Genomic DNA, 13,641 nt, shown 5'->3' with positions numbered 1-13,641 from the left:
ATAATAACTCAACATCACCCCTGCAACCATCTATTTCCGAGTCTGCGCATCAACGTCGCAATGTTATAGCACAAATGGATAAAGGAACATTCAAAACAAAATTAAATTAAAGCATACCAGCATATAGTCTAAGGCAGGATCGGATCACAGGTAAATTGTGCAGACAGATGTCATTTAAACAACGACAATAAAAGAAAGGGAAAAAAGGGGGATTATGGTCAAAGTGCACACCTGTAAACAGCCCCTCTGAACAGGCACAACGGTTGGAATGACATAACCTATGTAAGAATAGAATTAAACACATTCATTAACCCGGGGATGGTAATGCAATACCTGACACAACCTGTTATCATATATTGTTTCAATAAAGATATCGGTCGAAAACCACCGTGAGCCTTGGCCCTAACATGAGATAACTATAATGGAAAAAATAGTCATTATTATATAATAACTCAACATAACCTTTGTAAGAATAGAATTAAACACATTCATTAACCCGGGGATGGTAATAAACAATACCTGACACAACCTGTTATCATATATTGTTTATATATATATTCAACCGATCTTCTCCTACCGGAGCCCAAAGCTCAAAACAGCCTGGATATAAAAATAAAAGCATACAAGAAGTTAGTTAGGGACCCGATCACCGTTGAATTGTGCGAACCGATGACACTTAAACAGCAACAACAACCAAAGTGCGTAACCATTAACGGGTCTCGAATGTCTCAGCGCAGACGATAGACGCAGCCCGCTAGCTAGCCCGAGGCTAGCGCGTAAGCTAGTGATGAATCCGGATAGCATGTTAGTCTATTATGTACATTGTTCAGCTAGCTCGTTAGCTTCCAAAGAGGCGATACACAAGTACGACCATGAGGTCAGCTTTAGCAAGTAACAGAAGTCATTGGGAAGCCCCGCTAGTTGGATGGGCAGTTAGCAGTTAGCATGTCTGGGCATGACAGCAAGTGTTTGTGAATAGCCGGCCCTAACAATGTATTCCGGCCCACATCGCCAAGTCACTCACCCGATATAGTTATCAAGCTACAGTCTCGGGTATCCCCTCGAGATATTCCTTCGCTTTAGCCGACGACCAAAATGAACGCCGACCATCGACCTTATCCAACACAGATAATTTCACGGGAGCGAATAGCGTGGGCCTCAGGCCTAGTTTCCATAGCCTGTTCATGACCACTTTGTATTCGCCTCTCTGTGCTTGAACCTCCGGTGTAAAGTCTTCGAAAATGGCCACTTTGTGATCGCCAAGCCTTAGATTACCCCTTCTGGCCCGAGCCGACCGCATGATGAGTTCCCTCTGCTGAAGCCTGTTCAGCTTGACGATGATGGGCCTCGGCTCCTTGTTCACACCAGGAGTGGACCTGCCCGCTCTGTAGGCCGACTCACAGACGGGAGGGGAGGAGAGGACGTCATTCCCCAGTATTTTTTGCAGCAATTCCGGCATGGTCTCAGAGAGACGGCCTTCCCCGTTGCCCTCCGGTACTCCAACAATCCTGATGTTGTAGCGTCTCTCCCGGGACTGCATTTCCACAATTACCGACCGTAATTTGGTAACTTCAGCCTGCCTAGCCAGCAGGGAGGACTCTATATCCACCATCTTCTCGCCCTGTAATGATACCTCCGTCGATAGTGCAGCTAGTTCGATAGCATTAGCCGAGGAGACAGTGTGCAGCGACTCCATCTTGTCTATCAGCGGGACGACCGCCAACCTTATTTCTTCTGATATCTCTCGATGAAGGTTATCACAAAAATCCGCCAGCACTTTCTTTTGTGCTTCAGCGAAGCGTGTCTCAGATTCTGCATGGAGCTTGGTCATGACCAAGAGCACAGCTTCGCTTATCTCACCGACACCGGGCGATGGTGCGGCCAGGCCCGGTGGTGGTTTGCCGGCTGGGGCGCTCATGGATCTGGTTTCCACCACCGACATCGCAGAAAGTCGAAAAAAGTCGACTACAGTATTTGAAACACGACGACTCAACAAGCAGACAAAAAACAAAAAAAATTAAATAAGGACTAATGGGGAGAAACGTATATTCTGCACGGTAGAAGGGAGCTCACGTGAAACACGTCTACTCCATGATCGCTCAGCTCCGCCAAAGGTATATAGCTTATATATAAACAATATACAAGTTATACAAAATAATAAACGCAGATTCTCAGTGTTAATCTGGCCCTTCAGAACAGATAGACTATCAAAACCAATTGCTTTTAGCTTGTCAATCAGAATGGTGTGATTGACAGTGTCGAAGGCCTTTTGTAGGTCCAGCATGACCATGCCGCAGTATTTGCCCGCGTCCACCTCTTGTTTGATGTGGTCGTTTAAATAGAGAAGGCATGTGTCAGTGGAGTGGGATGTTCTGAAGCCAGATTGGAATTCGTAGATTCGATTTTTTTACGCAAGGTACTTTTCGACCTGTTCGTATACAATTGTTTCCATGACTTTCGAGATGGAGGTAAGGATAGAAACAGGGCGGTAGTTGCCTGGGTCTAATTTGCTGCCCTTTTTGTGCAGGGGTGTTACTCTCGCAATTGTTTTATGGAGAGGTTTATTATGTGTGTGATGACTGGGGTGATGGCGGCTGCTGAATCTCTGAGGAATTTGGAGGGGATGTTGTCATGGCCAGTGGCCTTGTTCGGTTGGAGGGCACTCAGTTTTATTAGTACCTCATCTGTTGTTACCATTTCCAGTTTGAAGTCGTCTTTGTGGACCCCTAGGTTCTTGTAGTATGCTACTATGTGTTCTACCCCATAATGCCCTGAGTGGGAGGGTAGTTTGTTTACCAGTGTTGTGGCTATGTTTGTGAAGAAAATTTTTAAGTAATTGGCTACATCCAGCTTGTCTGTGATGAGCGTGTTGTCCGTCTTTATGTTTATGTTTGAGAATCTGGTTTTAAGTTTTTTACTGCAGCCTAGTTGATTATTGAGTCATTTCCAAAGTTTTTGCAGTTTTGATCATGGAGTTTACGTCATTTCTTTCCAGTTTGAGTTCAGTCACGTGGGCTTGGAGTTCACTGCTCGTGCTTTTGGTAAGCTTTGACTGACTTTTACGAAACTCAGAGCATTTTTTGTCTCTGGTTTTTATAGCGGTCAGTATTTCAGTGTGCATCCACGGCTCAGCGCGATTTTTTACCCTGGTGGTTCTTAGGGGGGCCATGTTGTTTAGTATTGTTGAAAATTTGGTTTTGAAACCAAGCCATGTTTCTTCAACCAGTGTACCATTGAGCTCATCTGACCAGTCCAGGCTCTCCAGTTCAAGGTTAAAGGCCTCGCTAGAGTAGGTTTTGAGGTCTCTAGATGTGACTGTTTTCTGACAGCCAGCCTTTTGTTTTAGCTTTTTGCGGGTACAGAATATCATATAATGATCACTTAACCCGCATGCTATAACCAGGCATGCGTTGTTCATGGGACGGGGTAGCACGGTGTGGTGCTACCCGTGCTATATCAATAGCTCCGGTCGTCAGGTGTGTTAAATACGTTCTCAGACACATTCACACCTAACCTAGTTGTGAAGACGTGTTACATTCCATTCGTAGAGGCAATTAGGCACTGTCTTTAGTCTGTGCCCAAGCGAGGGGACATTAAATGCGCATTCGCGGGAGCGCGCGCACGCGCCGGGAGCGCGCGTGCACGTGGTGCGTGTCACCCCAGATGATTTCAATAACGCACCACTGGCTATAACCCCTTTATTGGAGATTTTGGACTTGTCAGAGGTCAATGGTAGTCTGAGTTGACTCACATACACATGTGGGTTGGGTGATCAAACTTACAAACGCTGGGTTGTGTTCCCACACAGGTCCTCACAATATTCAGCAAAACAAAGAATGATAATATTGTCTTTGCCAAATGTCTCCGACAAAATCAATTACGAGTGTATCATTCCCTACAAGTGAGCTATTTAACATCTCGACCAGACCACTGATAAATAAAACAGAATCAAGATCATAAGATTAGTGTGGGTTTGCGGGGGTGGGGGTTCTTTAACAGACTACCCCCCTCCCTCTCTCTCTATTCTATTTCTCTCTCTCGCTGTATCTCTCTCTCTCTATTCTCTCTCTCTCTCCCTGCTGGCCGGTGTTTCCGTATATGAGAGGAATACCCAGCTGGTCCCACAAGCCCTATATATTACCAAGCACAACATGCGTTACCTTCAATGAAAGCTGAGCCGTGGAGAGAGAGATCAGCCCAGGTCTGCTTCTGTCCTCTATTAGTAGCCTGACTATACCTCGCTGGGACTTTATTATCCTTCACCTTTTTTTTTTTCCTTTTTTTTTTTTTTTACAATTTCAACCTCCTCCAGACTGTCCTCGCCGGGACGCACAGCGAAGACAATAATTACTTGGAGACCGTATAGGCACCTTTTTGCGCAACACACAGGAGTGTTCCGTCTCGACGCGATGCCTCTCCGCAGGTGATGTTATGCCCGTTTGGAGATAATAAGACCTTGTTTGGGAAAACGAGCTCATAGAGCGACAACTTTACACCGGCAGCGAGACACCTCGAAAAGTCCCTCCTGTCCTCCTTATCATCCACCACCATGTCTCTGTCCTCTCGACTGCTGCTCGCGTCGCTGTGCGTGTGGAGCTGCGTGTGCAGCGCCGGGTTCTGCGCCACGCTGAAGGACCACTTCGCGGGTCTGAGGAGGAAGGTGGAATTCTCCCTCCCGGCGGATAATAAGGACTCTGTGAGGGAGGACAACCACCCGGAGCAGGACAACCTGCAGCAGCAGGACACCATGACGGAACACATGCAGATGCTTTACACCAAGTACAACCGCGCGGGCTTCCCGTTCAAAGATGGAAACACCGTGCGTAGCTTCAAGGCACACTGGGGTACGTATAGCCTACTGCATCAGATCCGATTAGATCAAAGCACATTGGGGGTATATACTGGTATAGTACTGTATCATCGGGGCCCAGGAGTTCAAAATGTGTAATCCCTATCTGATTGGATCAGAGATTTGTATTCATTCATTTCAACTCATTATGAATTGAAAATGATGTAAACCTGATGTAAACAAGACGAAAGTCTTTCTCTGGTCTGCATCCCCTTAACAATTGTGTGTATTGAGCTGTACTGTACTGTACCCATTCTGCAATCAAACATCAAACTTCAATGTTTTGAACTTCTTGGCCCTGATCAGATTAGATTCAATGTATTCAAATGTATTGTCAGCACAAGTACAGTACAATGAAAATAAGCTTGGCATCCAACCAGAGTGCAAATGTAACAGTAACAGTAAAGTGCAACAGTACAATGTATAGGTGATTAAACTGAGCATACAATATATAAATTAGTACTACTGAGTAACTTAATAGTGCTAATCAGATGTATGTACAGGGTTGTAGTATTAATATATGTACAGTGATACAGGTATAAAGACACTATGGTAGTAAGTCATACTGGCCAGCAGCGGAACTATGTAAGGGATATGTAGATATACCGATATATGCAGGGTCCCCTCCCCCCAAAAAACTGAATAATTTCAGGTAATTAACATTACATATCTCTTGTCGTGGAATTAACACAACATTATGCATACTTTTGACAATAAATAAAATCAGAATTTGTTCTTACTTGCTTGCCTGTGTAAATAAAGGTTAACGTTTTTTGTTGTTGTTGAAAACCGATATATATAATGTGGAACCCTTTCACTGCCACATTACAGAAGGTTAACCCTTTCCGTCGGTAGTGTGATAGTAAAGGGTTAACCTTCTGTAATGTGGCAGTGAAAGGGTTCCACATTATATATATCGGTTTTCAAAAAAAGGTAATTAACATTACATATCTTGTCGTGGAATTAACACAACATTATGCATACTTTTGACAATAAATAAAATCAGAATTTGTTCTTACTTGCTTGCCTGGGTAAATAAAGGTTAAAGTAATTTTTTTTGAAAACTGATATATATAATGTGGAACCCTTTCACTGCCACATTACAGAAGGTTAACCCTTTACTATCCCGTCGGTAGTGTGATAGTAAAGGGTTAACCTTCTGTAGTGTGGCAGTGAAAGGGGTAACCTGCTGTCGTGGGGCAGTGAAAGGGTTAACCTTCTGTGTTTGTCGCAGTGAAACCGTTTGGTAGTGCGGCAGTGAAAGGGTTAACATAATCTTTAATCAGAACAGCATAACTGGAACACATAGCACTTTAACATAACATTTAATCAGAGCAGCATAACTGGACCACATACCACTTTAACATAACCTTTAATCAGAGCAGCATAACTGGACCACATACCACTTTAACACAACCTTTAATCAGAGCAGCATAACTGGACCACATACCACTTTAACACAACCTTTAATCAGAGCAGCATAACTACTGGACCACAGACCACTTTAACCTTTAGAGGTTAATGGATTGATGATTGAATGCTCCAAAGGACTGGAATACACAAACGTCGTCATGTTATGCATACTTTAACTTTTTAATGGTCTACACTTAAGTACATTCAATAGTGAATACTTCTCTACTTTTACTTAAGTAGGATTTGAATGGATGGCCAGAGGACTAATTTATCTGGGTATTTCTGTGAACTGTGTAACTTCTTCCACCTCTGCTGTGGACTCAGACACCTGTTGAGACTTGAGAGCGTCTTCATCATGAAACGCAGCAACCTGTTACCCTCTCGGCAATGAGCCTCTCCGACCATCGAACCACGTTGCCAGTCATGTTTCAATCTAAAACAACTCATAGGTTATTAATTATCGATTTCGTTGCCAGTCATGTTTCAATCTAAAACAACTCATAGGTTATTAATTATCGATTTGCCTCCTGGTTTTTTGTTCCTGCCCTGAAGCGCGTCGCCGGAGGAATGTGCGCGCCACTCCGCACGTTTGACGCGGTCGCCTACTAGTCTTTGTATTTTGACGCGTTTCCTTGTGGTTATTTATAGGCTACGCGACTTAGTGATCTGAGTGATCTGAGTGATCTCATCAACTCTGTGTAGCTGCAGTGTGTTATTATCACTTTTAAATGGCTTTATCCACCATGTCGAGTCTCTATCGACCTCTCACGGAGGAGATAGAACGAGGTTACTATCGACCAGACAGACAGAGTTGGTGTTACATTGCCCCCTACCGACAGGCAACCGTTATGGCATTAAACAATGCCAGCCTAAAATACATGGATTTCCATAATGATATATGTTTTTATATCAGTTTTTAAATGCAGGTTCTTCGTGGTTCCTAAATAGGCCACCTGTACAGTAACTATCATTGTGTTCCTGAAGTAGCCTATATAACTTAACTCCAGCGCAATTTATATGAAGTGCAATCTGAATCTTCTCTACCCTTTTCACCACTGCATCTTCTCATGTTGTATTATATAGAATAGAATAGAATAGAAATACTTTTATTATCCCGTGGGAAATTTGACACTGCAAATCGCTCAACATTTAAACATTTAAACATTTAGACAGGACAGGTCACAAATTAGAATAATAACACAAATCAAATCAAGTTGCCTAGGATAAGAGTTGAGTAAAATAGAATAAAATGAAATGAAATAAAATATACAGAAATAAATACAGTAAGAATATACTGAGCATGGGGGAAGCAGTGTAAACAATTTGGTCAATATAATTATAATTTAAATCTAACTAAATGAAATATATATTCACAGTATTCACAGTGTCACATAATGTGCAGTATGCTTCAGGTAGTGTATTGTCCTCCTTGGGTTCCTATAAGTCCTAGATCAATGTCTGGCAGCCGTCGCTGCCCCCTGTTGTGGAGCCTGGAGGCCGCTAGTCGCGGCCTCCTGCCACTATTGAGCTGCCGCTCTGTGCTCAGTGATGCAGTGAGGCACAGTGATGCATTATATAGTCTGATGGCTGTTGGAATGAAGGACTTCCTGTGCCGTTCAGTGCTGCATTTGGGTAGTGTGAGCCTAGCACTGAACATGCTCCTCCTGTCAGCCAAGTCTGTGTATAGTGGGTGGGTGGGGTTTTCCCTGATGGCCTGGAGCTTAGCAAGGCTCCTCCTCTCCGCCACCCTCGCTAGAGAGTCCAGCTCCACCCCAACCACGCTGCTGGCCTTCCTGACCAGCTTATCCAGCCTGGTTGTGTCCACTGCTCTCAGTCCGCTGCCCCAGCAGGTCACAGCGTACAAGAAGGCGCCCGCCACCACCGACTCATAGAACATCCTCAACATCCTTGTACAGACATTGAAGGATTTCAGCCTTCTGAGGAAGTAGAGTCGGCTTTGGCCCTTCTTGTATAGTGCTTCTGCATGTTTTGACCCGTTCAGTTTGTTGTCGATGTGCACACCGAGGTATTTGTACACCTCAACCATGTCCACATTGACTCCCTGATGGAAACAGGGGTCACAGGTGCACTCCTCCTCCTCCCCAGCTCCACAACCAGTTCCTTGGTCTTCGCCACATTTAGCTGCAGGTGGTTTTTATCACACCATGTGACAAAGTCCACTACCAGTTCCCGGTATTCCCTCTCGTCACCGTCCTTTATACATCCCACTATCGCAGAGTCATCAGAAAACTTCTGAAGGTGGCAGGACTCCGATAGTGGAAGTCGTTGGTGTAGACAGTGAAGAGGAAGGGAGAGAGGACTGTCCCCTGCGGGGCCCCGGTGTTGCTGACCAGTCTGTCTGACACACAGCTCCGTAGGCGCACGTACTGTGGTCTTCCCGTCAGATAGTCCACAACCCAGGACACCAGGGGGGCCTCTACTTGCATCGCCTCCAACTTCTCACCCAGTAGCCCAGGCCTTATGGTATCAAAAGCACTATAGGGGAGAACGGGGATAGTTGTCACTCTTTTGACTCTAGTGTGAATTGCTCATAATCAAAACATCTTTCAATAGTAATTCCTACATTAAATTGAAGCTTAAGATGTTGGCTTGAAATGTGTATCCCTCTCATTTTCCAACGTATTGTAACAAAGAGTTAATCACCTATCAAAGACACTCTGACACATTGTGACAACCAACCCCAGCATGGGGATGGTTGTCACACACTATGGGGTTGGTTGTCACCATGTGTTTTAATGGGAAAAATCTTAAAAAGAAGACAAGAAGGCAGAACTAAATTTGAAAGTTTAATTGCATTGACAAGTTGACAAATACATAACTTAATGCATCTTAACATGAACATAAACAGGAAACACATCTGCCCTGTTTCTATTCTTACCTCCATCTCGAAAGTCATGGAGAAAATAGTCTTCGAACAGGTCGAAAAGTACCTGGCGGAAAAAAATCTAATCTACGAATTCCAATCTGGCTTCAGAACGTCCCACTCCACTGACACATGCCTCCTCTATTTGAACGACCACATCAAACAAGAGGTGGACGCGGGCAAATACTGAAAAGGCCTTCGACACTGTCAATCACTCCATTCTGATTGACAAGCTAAAAGCAATTGGTTTTGATAGCTTATCAGTGAGCTGGATGCAATCCTACCTGGAGGGGAGAGAACAGATGGTAGAGGTAAACGGTACTCTATCCCCCCCCCTCACAGTGAGCTGTGGTGTTCCACAAGGAAGCATACTAGGACCGCTACTCTTCCTAATTTATGCAAATGACATGTCGTCAGCCTGTGACTGCAACTTGTTCCTGTTTGCGGATGACTCAGCCCTGCTGGTCTCTGACAAGAACAAGTTGCAGGTTGAAAAAACCCTCAGCTCGGAACTAGGCAAAATCTGCATATGGCTCGCTGATAACAAACTATCATTACACATGGGCAAAACAGAGTCCATTCTCTTCGGTTCAAATAACAAACTCAGCAAGACCGACGGCTTCTCAGTTGCAGTGGGTGACAATATTGTCACAAGGAAAGACGAAATTACCTACCTGGGTTCCATCCTAGAGGCAAATCTTTCCTGTGACAAAATGGCATCCAATGTAATAAAAAAAGTCAACCAACGAACTAGATTCTTGTACCGGATCTCCTCTCTGGTAAACAAGAATACCCTGAAGACTCTGGCAGGAGCACTCATTCAAGGGTACTACGACTATGCGTGCACCTCATGGTACCAAAGCACCTCAAAGGCGCTTAAAACAAAATTACAAACATCACAAAACAAACTGGTCAGACTACTACTTGACCTTACCCCCAGAACCCACCTCACCCCTGCCCACTTTGACAACCTAGGATGGCTTAGAGTAGACGACAGAGTACAGCAATTTGCAATGGACCTGGTCTACAAGATACACTATACGACTAAGGTACCCATGTACATGTCAAAATACTTCCCAAAGGTCAGTGAATACCACAACCACTACACCAGAGGAAGCTCAACAAATCATGTTAAACCCAGATTCGGCTCAAACAAGGGACTAAATACGTTTCGCAATTATGCCACATCAATGTGGAACGCCCTACCCAAAGCTGTAAAGGAATGTGAATCCCTACCCACATTCAAAACCGCTCTTAAAGAGCACCTACGGGAGGCTGCAATTCGAAACTGGCCACCGTAAATGCCCAAAACCCCCACCACCTCCTAATAGACAATCTCCTCCCCACCGCATGTATATATTCCCTCCCCGCCGTATGTATATCTCTCTCCCACCCACCCACCCCCTCCTAATGTACAGTCCCCTCCCCATCATATGTATATACTCTGTCAGGATCTAGGGGTAACAGTACTATATATTTGAATACCGTTTATGTCACAAATGTATCAGTACTAAATACCTATATGTCCCTATGCCATAAATGTCATGTATGTTGTGTATGTCATAAATGTCTATATGAATTGAAAATGGGGGACCCTGATGGAAACAAGACAAACGTCTTTCTCAGGTCTGCATCCCCTTAACAATTGTGTGTATTGAGCCGTACTGTATTGTACCCATTCTGCAATCTGTTAAATAAAGTTTTCATTCATTCATTCATTCAATCTTTAGGCCATCCTATATAACAAAATAAGAACACAATAAATCGGCCTAACAATAATAGCCTACACAACATGTGACAACCAACCCCAAAGAAAATGTGACGACCAACCCCAACTGGAATGTCGTGATAGCATCAAGGCTAACAGCCATCTAACAACTAGTTAGCTAGCTAACAACAATCTAAATCTAAACTATAGCTATCCCTTCACACTTTTAACACTAGCACAGCCATGGAGAAAATGTCACTGATTCCCACCGGAAGGGGTCAGATGACCCCGACAGCTTATATGAGAAATATGAGAAAAATAAACAGTGTAAACTATATAATTACCTCTTAATATAAAAATATGAGGTTTACCACAGGTTTGAATGACAAAAAAAAAAAAAAAATAAAAAAAAATATTATAATTATTTTTTTGGATGGAAGAGCCACACATTGACGGGCAAAGAGCCACATGCGGCTCGCAAGCCACGGGTTGGCCACCCCTGCGCTAGACGCTCGCAAAGTGCTGTGACTTTCCACATATATATTCCATATATATGTGGAATAACGTTCTAATTACATTTTCCTGAAGTCATTTTGAAATGTCAGAAACCGTGCCAGATAAAGCGGGTACTTTTAGGAAAAGTCATTGAGTGACAGAGCTGGAGCTCGACCGAGTGACGAGGACACATTTATCGAAAATGCCTAGGGGAATACTTTTTTTTTTTTACCTTTTTTCTTTTCATGTCAACGTTCACACGCACAATATATGCTTACCTATGATTTGACTTGATTCAACAACAAAGCAATGGCAAGCCGAAAACAGTCGAAATTGTAGTTATTTGAAGTTTGGATAATTTTTTTCACGACTGAGGTAGGTAAATAAATTCTTTTTAGACTAAAGTACAGAAAAAAGGTACCATTGGGTACCGGTATCGATTCACAGGTACCGGTACCGGTACCGTATCGGTTCAAATGTGAAAGGTACCCATCCCTACCGATATACCGATATTGTCCAACTCTTAATTTCCGATACCGATATCAACCGATATCACATTTTAATGCCGATAATATCGGACATCATTTCTATAGAAATGTAAAAAATATATATATATATATATTTTTCTTTTGAAAACCGATACCGATATTTTCCGATATCACATTTTAATGCCGATATCGGCCGATAATATCGGTAGGCCGATAATATCGGACATCCATATTATAAACCAATTGTGTAAAAGCCTAGAAGAAAAATACTGAAGAGCGAAATATTTACAAATGGACATGAAAAACACAAAAAATAACCATAAATTGATGCAGAAAATGCACAAATTGGTGCATATAGGTACACCAGAATGCAGGAAATTAAATGTTTGACACTCAAAATGTCCTGGGGGAGGACCTCCAGACCCCCCTGCCTAAAGTGCCCCCCTCCCGCCTAAAGTGCCCCCCCCCCCCCCATGTTGAAACCACATTGAGAAATAGAATGGCTTGTGATTCTCTGCGGTGATGTGTTTAACTGACGATTCCTCTCCACCCCCACAGGTACCGTCAACAGCAAACACCTGCAGGTCTTCAACCTGACCTCCCTCACCAAGTCAGAAGCCGTGCTCTCTGCCACGCTTCACTATTACATCGGAGATCTTCAGAACAACACGGCCGGATGCGGCGGCGGGTCTAAAAGCTGTGTGCGGCAGCACGGCCCCAGGAGGAACGGACACATCCAGATGGTTGTCTGGGGCTTCGGCTCTGTGGACAACAAGACCAGGACTCTGGGCCACTTCCTCATCAACGTCTCCACCCTGTACAGGGACTTCATCTCCTGGCAGTGGAAGGACATCACTCGCGTGGTCAACCAGGCCAAACATCACCACGAGCTGCTCATCGGCATCGAGGTGTCTTCCCAGGGACCCCGGCCGTGGAAGAGGCTGCTCTCCGACCGCTCGCCGTACATCCTGGTCTACGCCAACGACTCGGCCATCTCGGAGCCCGAGAGCGTCGTCACGAGCCTCCAGAGGCACGAGTCTCTCGTCGCGCCGGGCTTCCAGAAGCTGGGAGCTCACACGCAGAACAACACGGCGCAGCAGCAGCAGCGACAGCAACGCAGGCACAGGCGCTCCTCGGTTCCCCTGCAGAACAACGAGCTGCCCGGGCCAGAGTATCCGTACGAGACGCCCGGCTGGGACGAGAGCGGTCCCTACGAACCCCTGGACAACAAGCAGGCCCGGCGGCCGCGCAAGAAAACACGGAAGAGTCAAAGGCACAAGATGCCGCTGCTGCAGTTTGACGAGCAGACCATCAAAAAGGCTCGGAAGAAGCAGTGGCACGAGTCCAGGAACTGCGCGCGGCGCTACCTGAAGGTCGACTTCGCGGACATCGGCTGGAGTGAGTGGATTATTTCACCCAAGTCCTTCGATGCCTACTACTGCTCTGGGTCCTGCCAGTTCCCCATGCCAAAGGTGAGCCAATGTGTAAATAGAATCGCAATGAATGTATGTATCATGTTTGGCTGTACTCCTCAAGAGTTTTAACTTTTATCCATAGGTGGTAGGGGTGTAACGGTACACCAAAACCACGGTAGGGTACGTACCTCGGTTTTGAAGTCAAGGTTCGGTACGGGTTTTCGGTACAGTGGGGGAAAGTTTGGCTTTCCATGTTCCACTCAGGGGTGATGTAGTGTGCAGTAACTAATTGTACTTGTAGGGCTGTCAACGAATATTCTATATTGAAATTAATAATTGTATAAATAATTTGTATAAAAAGTAAATAATAATAATAATATTAGATTGTG

At 44.6% G+C, this 13,641-nt stretch overlaps 1 protein-coding gene across 1 annotated transcript in view; it reads left to right on the top strand.

Moving 5' to 3' along the window:
- The first annotated feature begins 4,184 nt into the window (after positions 1–4,184).
- LOC311235436 (bone morphogenetic protein 3-like) overlaps positions 4,185–13,641 on the top strand; it is a 14,805-nt gene continuing 5,348 nt past the window's right edge. The window contains exons 1-2 of the mRNA XM_084322898.1: positions 4,185–4,844; positions 12,396–13,309. Coding sequence (XP_084179024.1) covers positions 4,550–4,844; positions 12,396–13,309 — 1,209 coding nt within the window. The 5' untranslated portion in view covers positions 4,185–4,549. The remainder of the gene's footprint in view (positions 4,845–12,395; positions 13,310–13,641) is intronic.

Source organism: Notolepis coatsorum (genome assembly GCF_963971535.1).
Source record: "Notolepis coatsorum genome assembly, chromosome: 10".
NCBI classification, from domain to species: domain Eukaryota; kingdom Metazoa; phylum Chordata; class Actinopteri; order Aulopiformes; family Paralepididae; genus Notolepis; species Notolepis coatsorum.
Note: the sequence above shows the minus strand (reverse complement) of the source record. Positions and strands in the feature narration are given on the sequence as shown.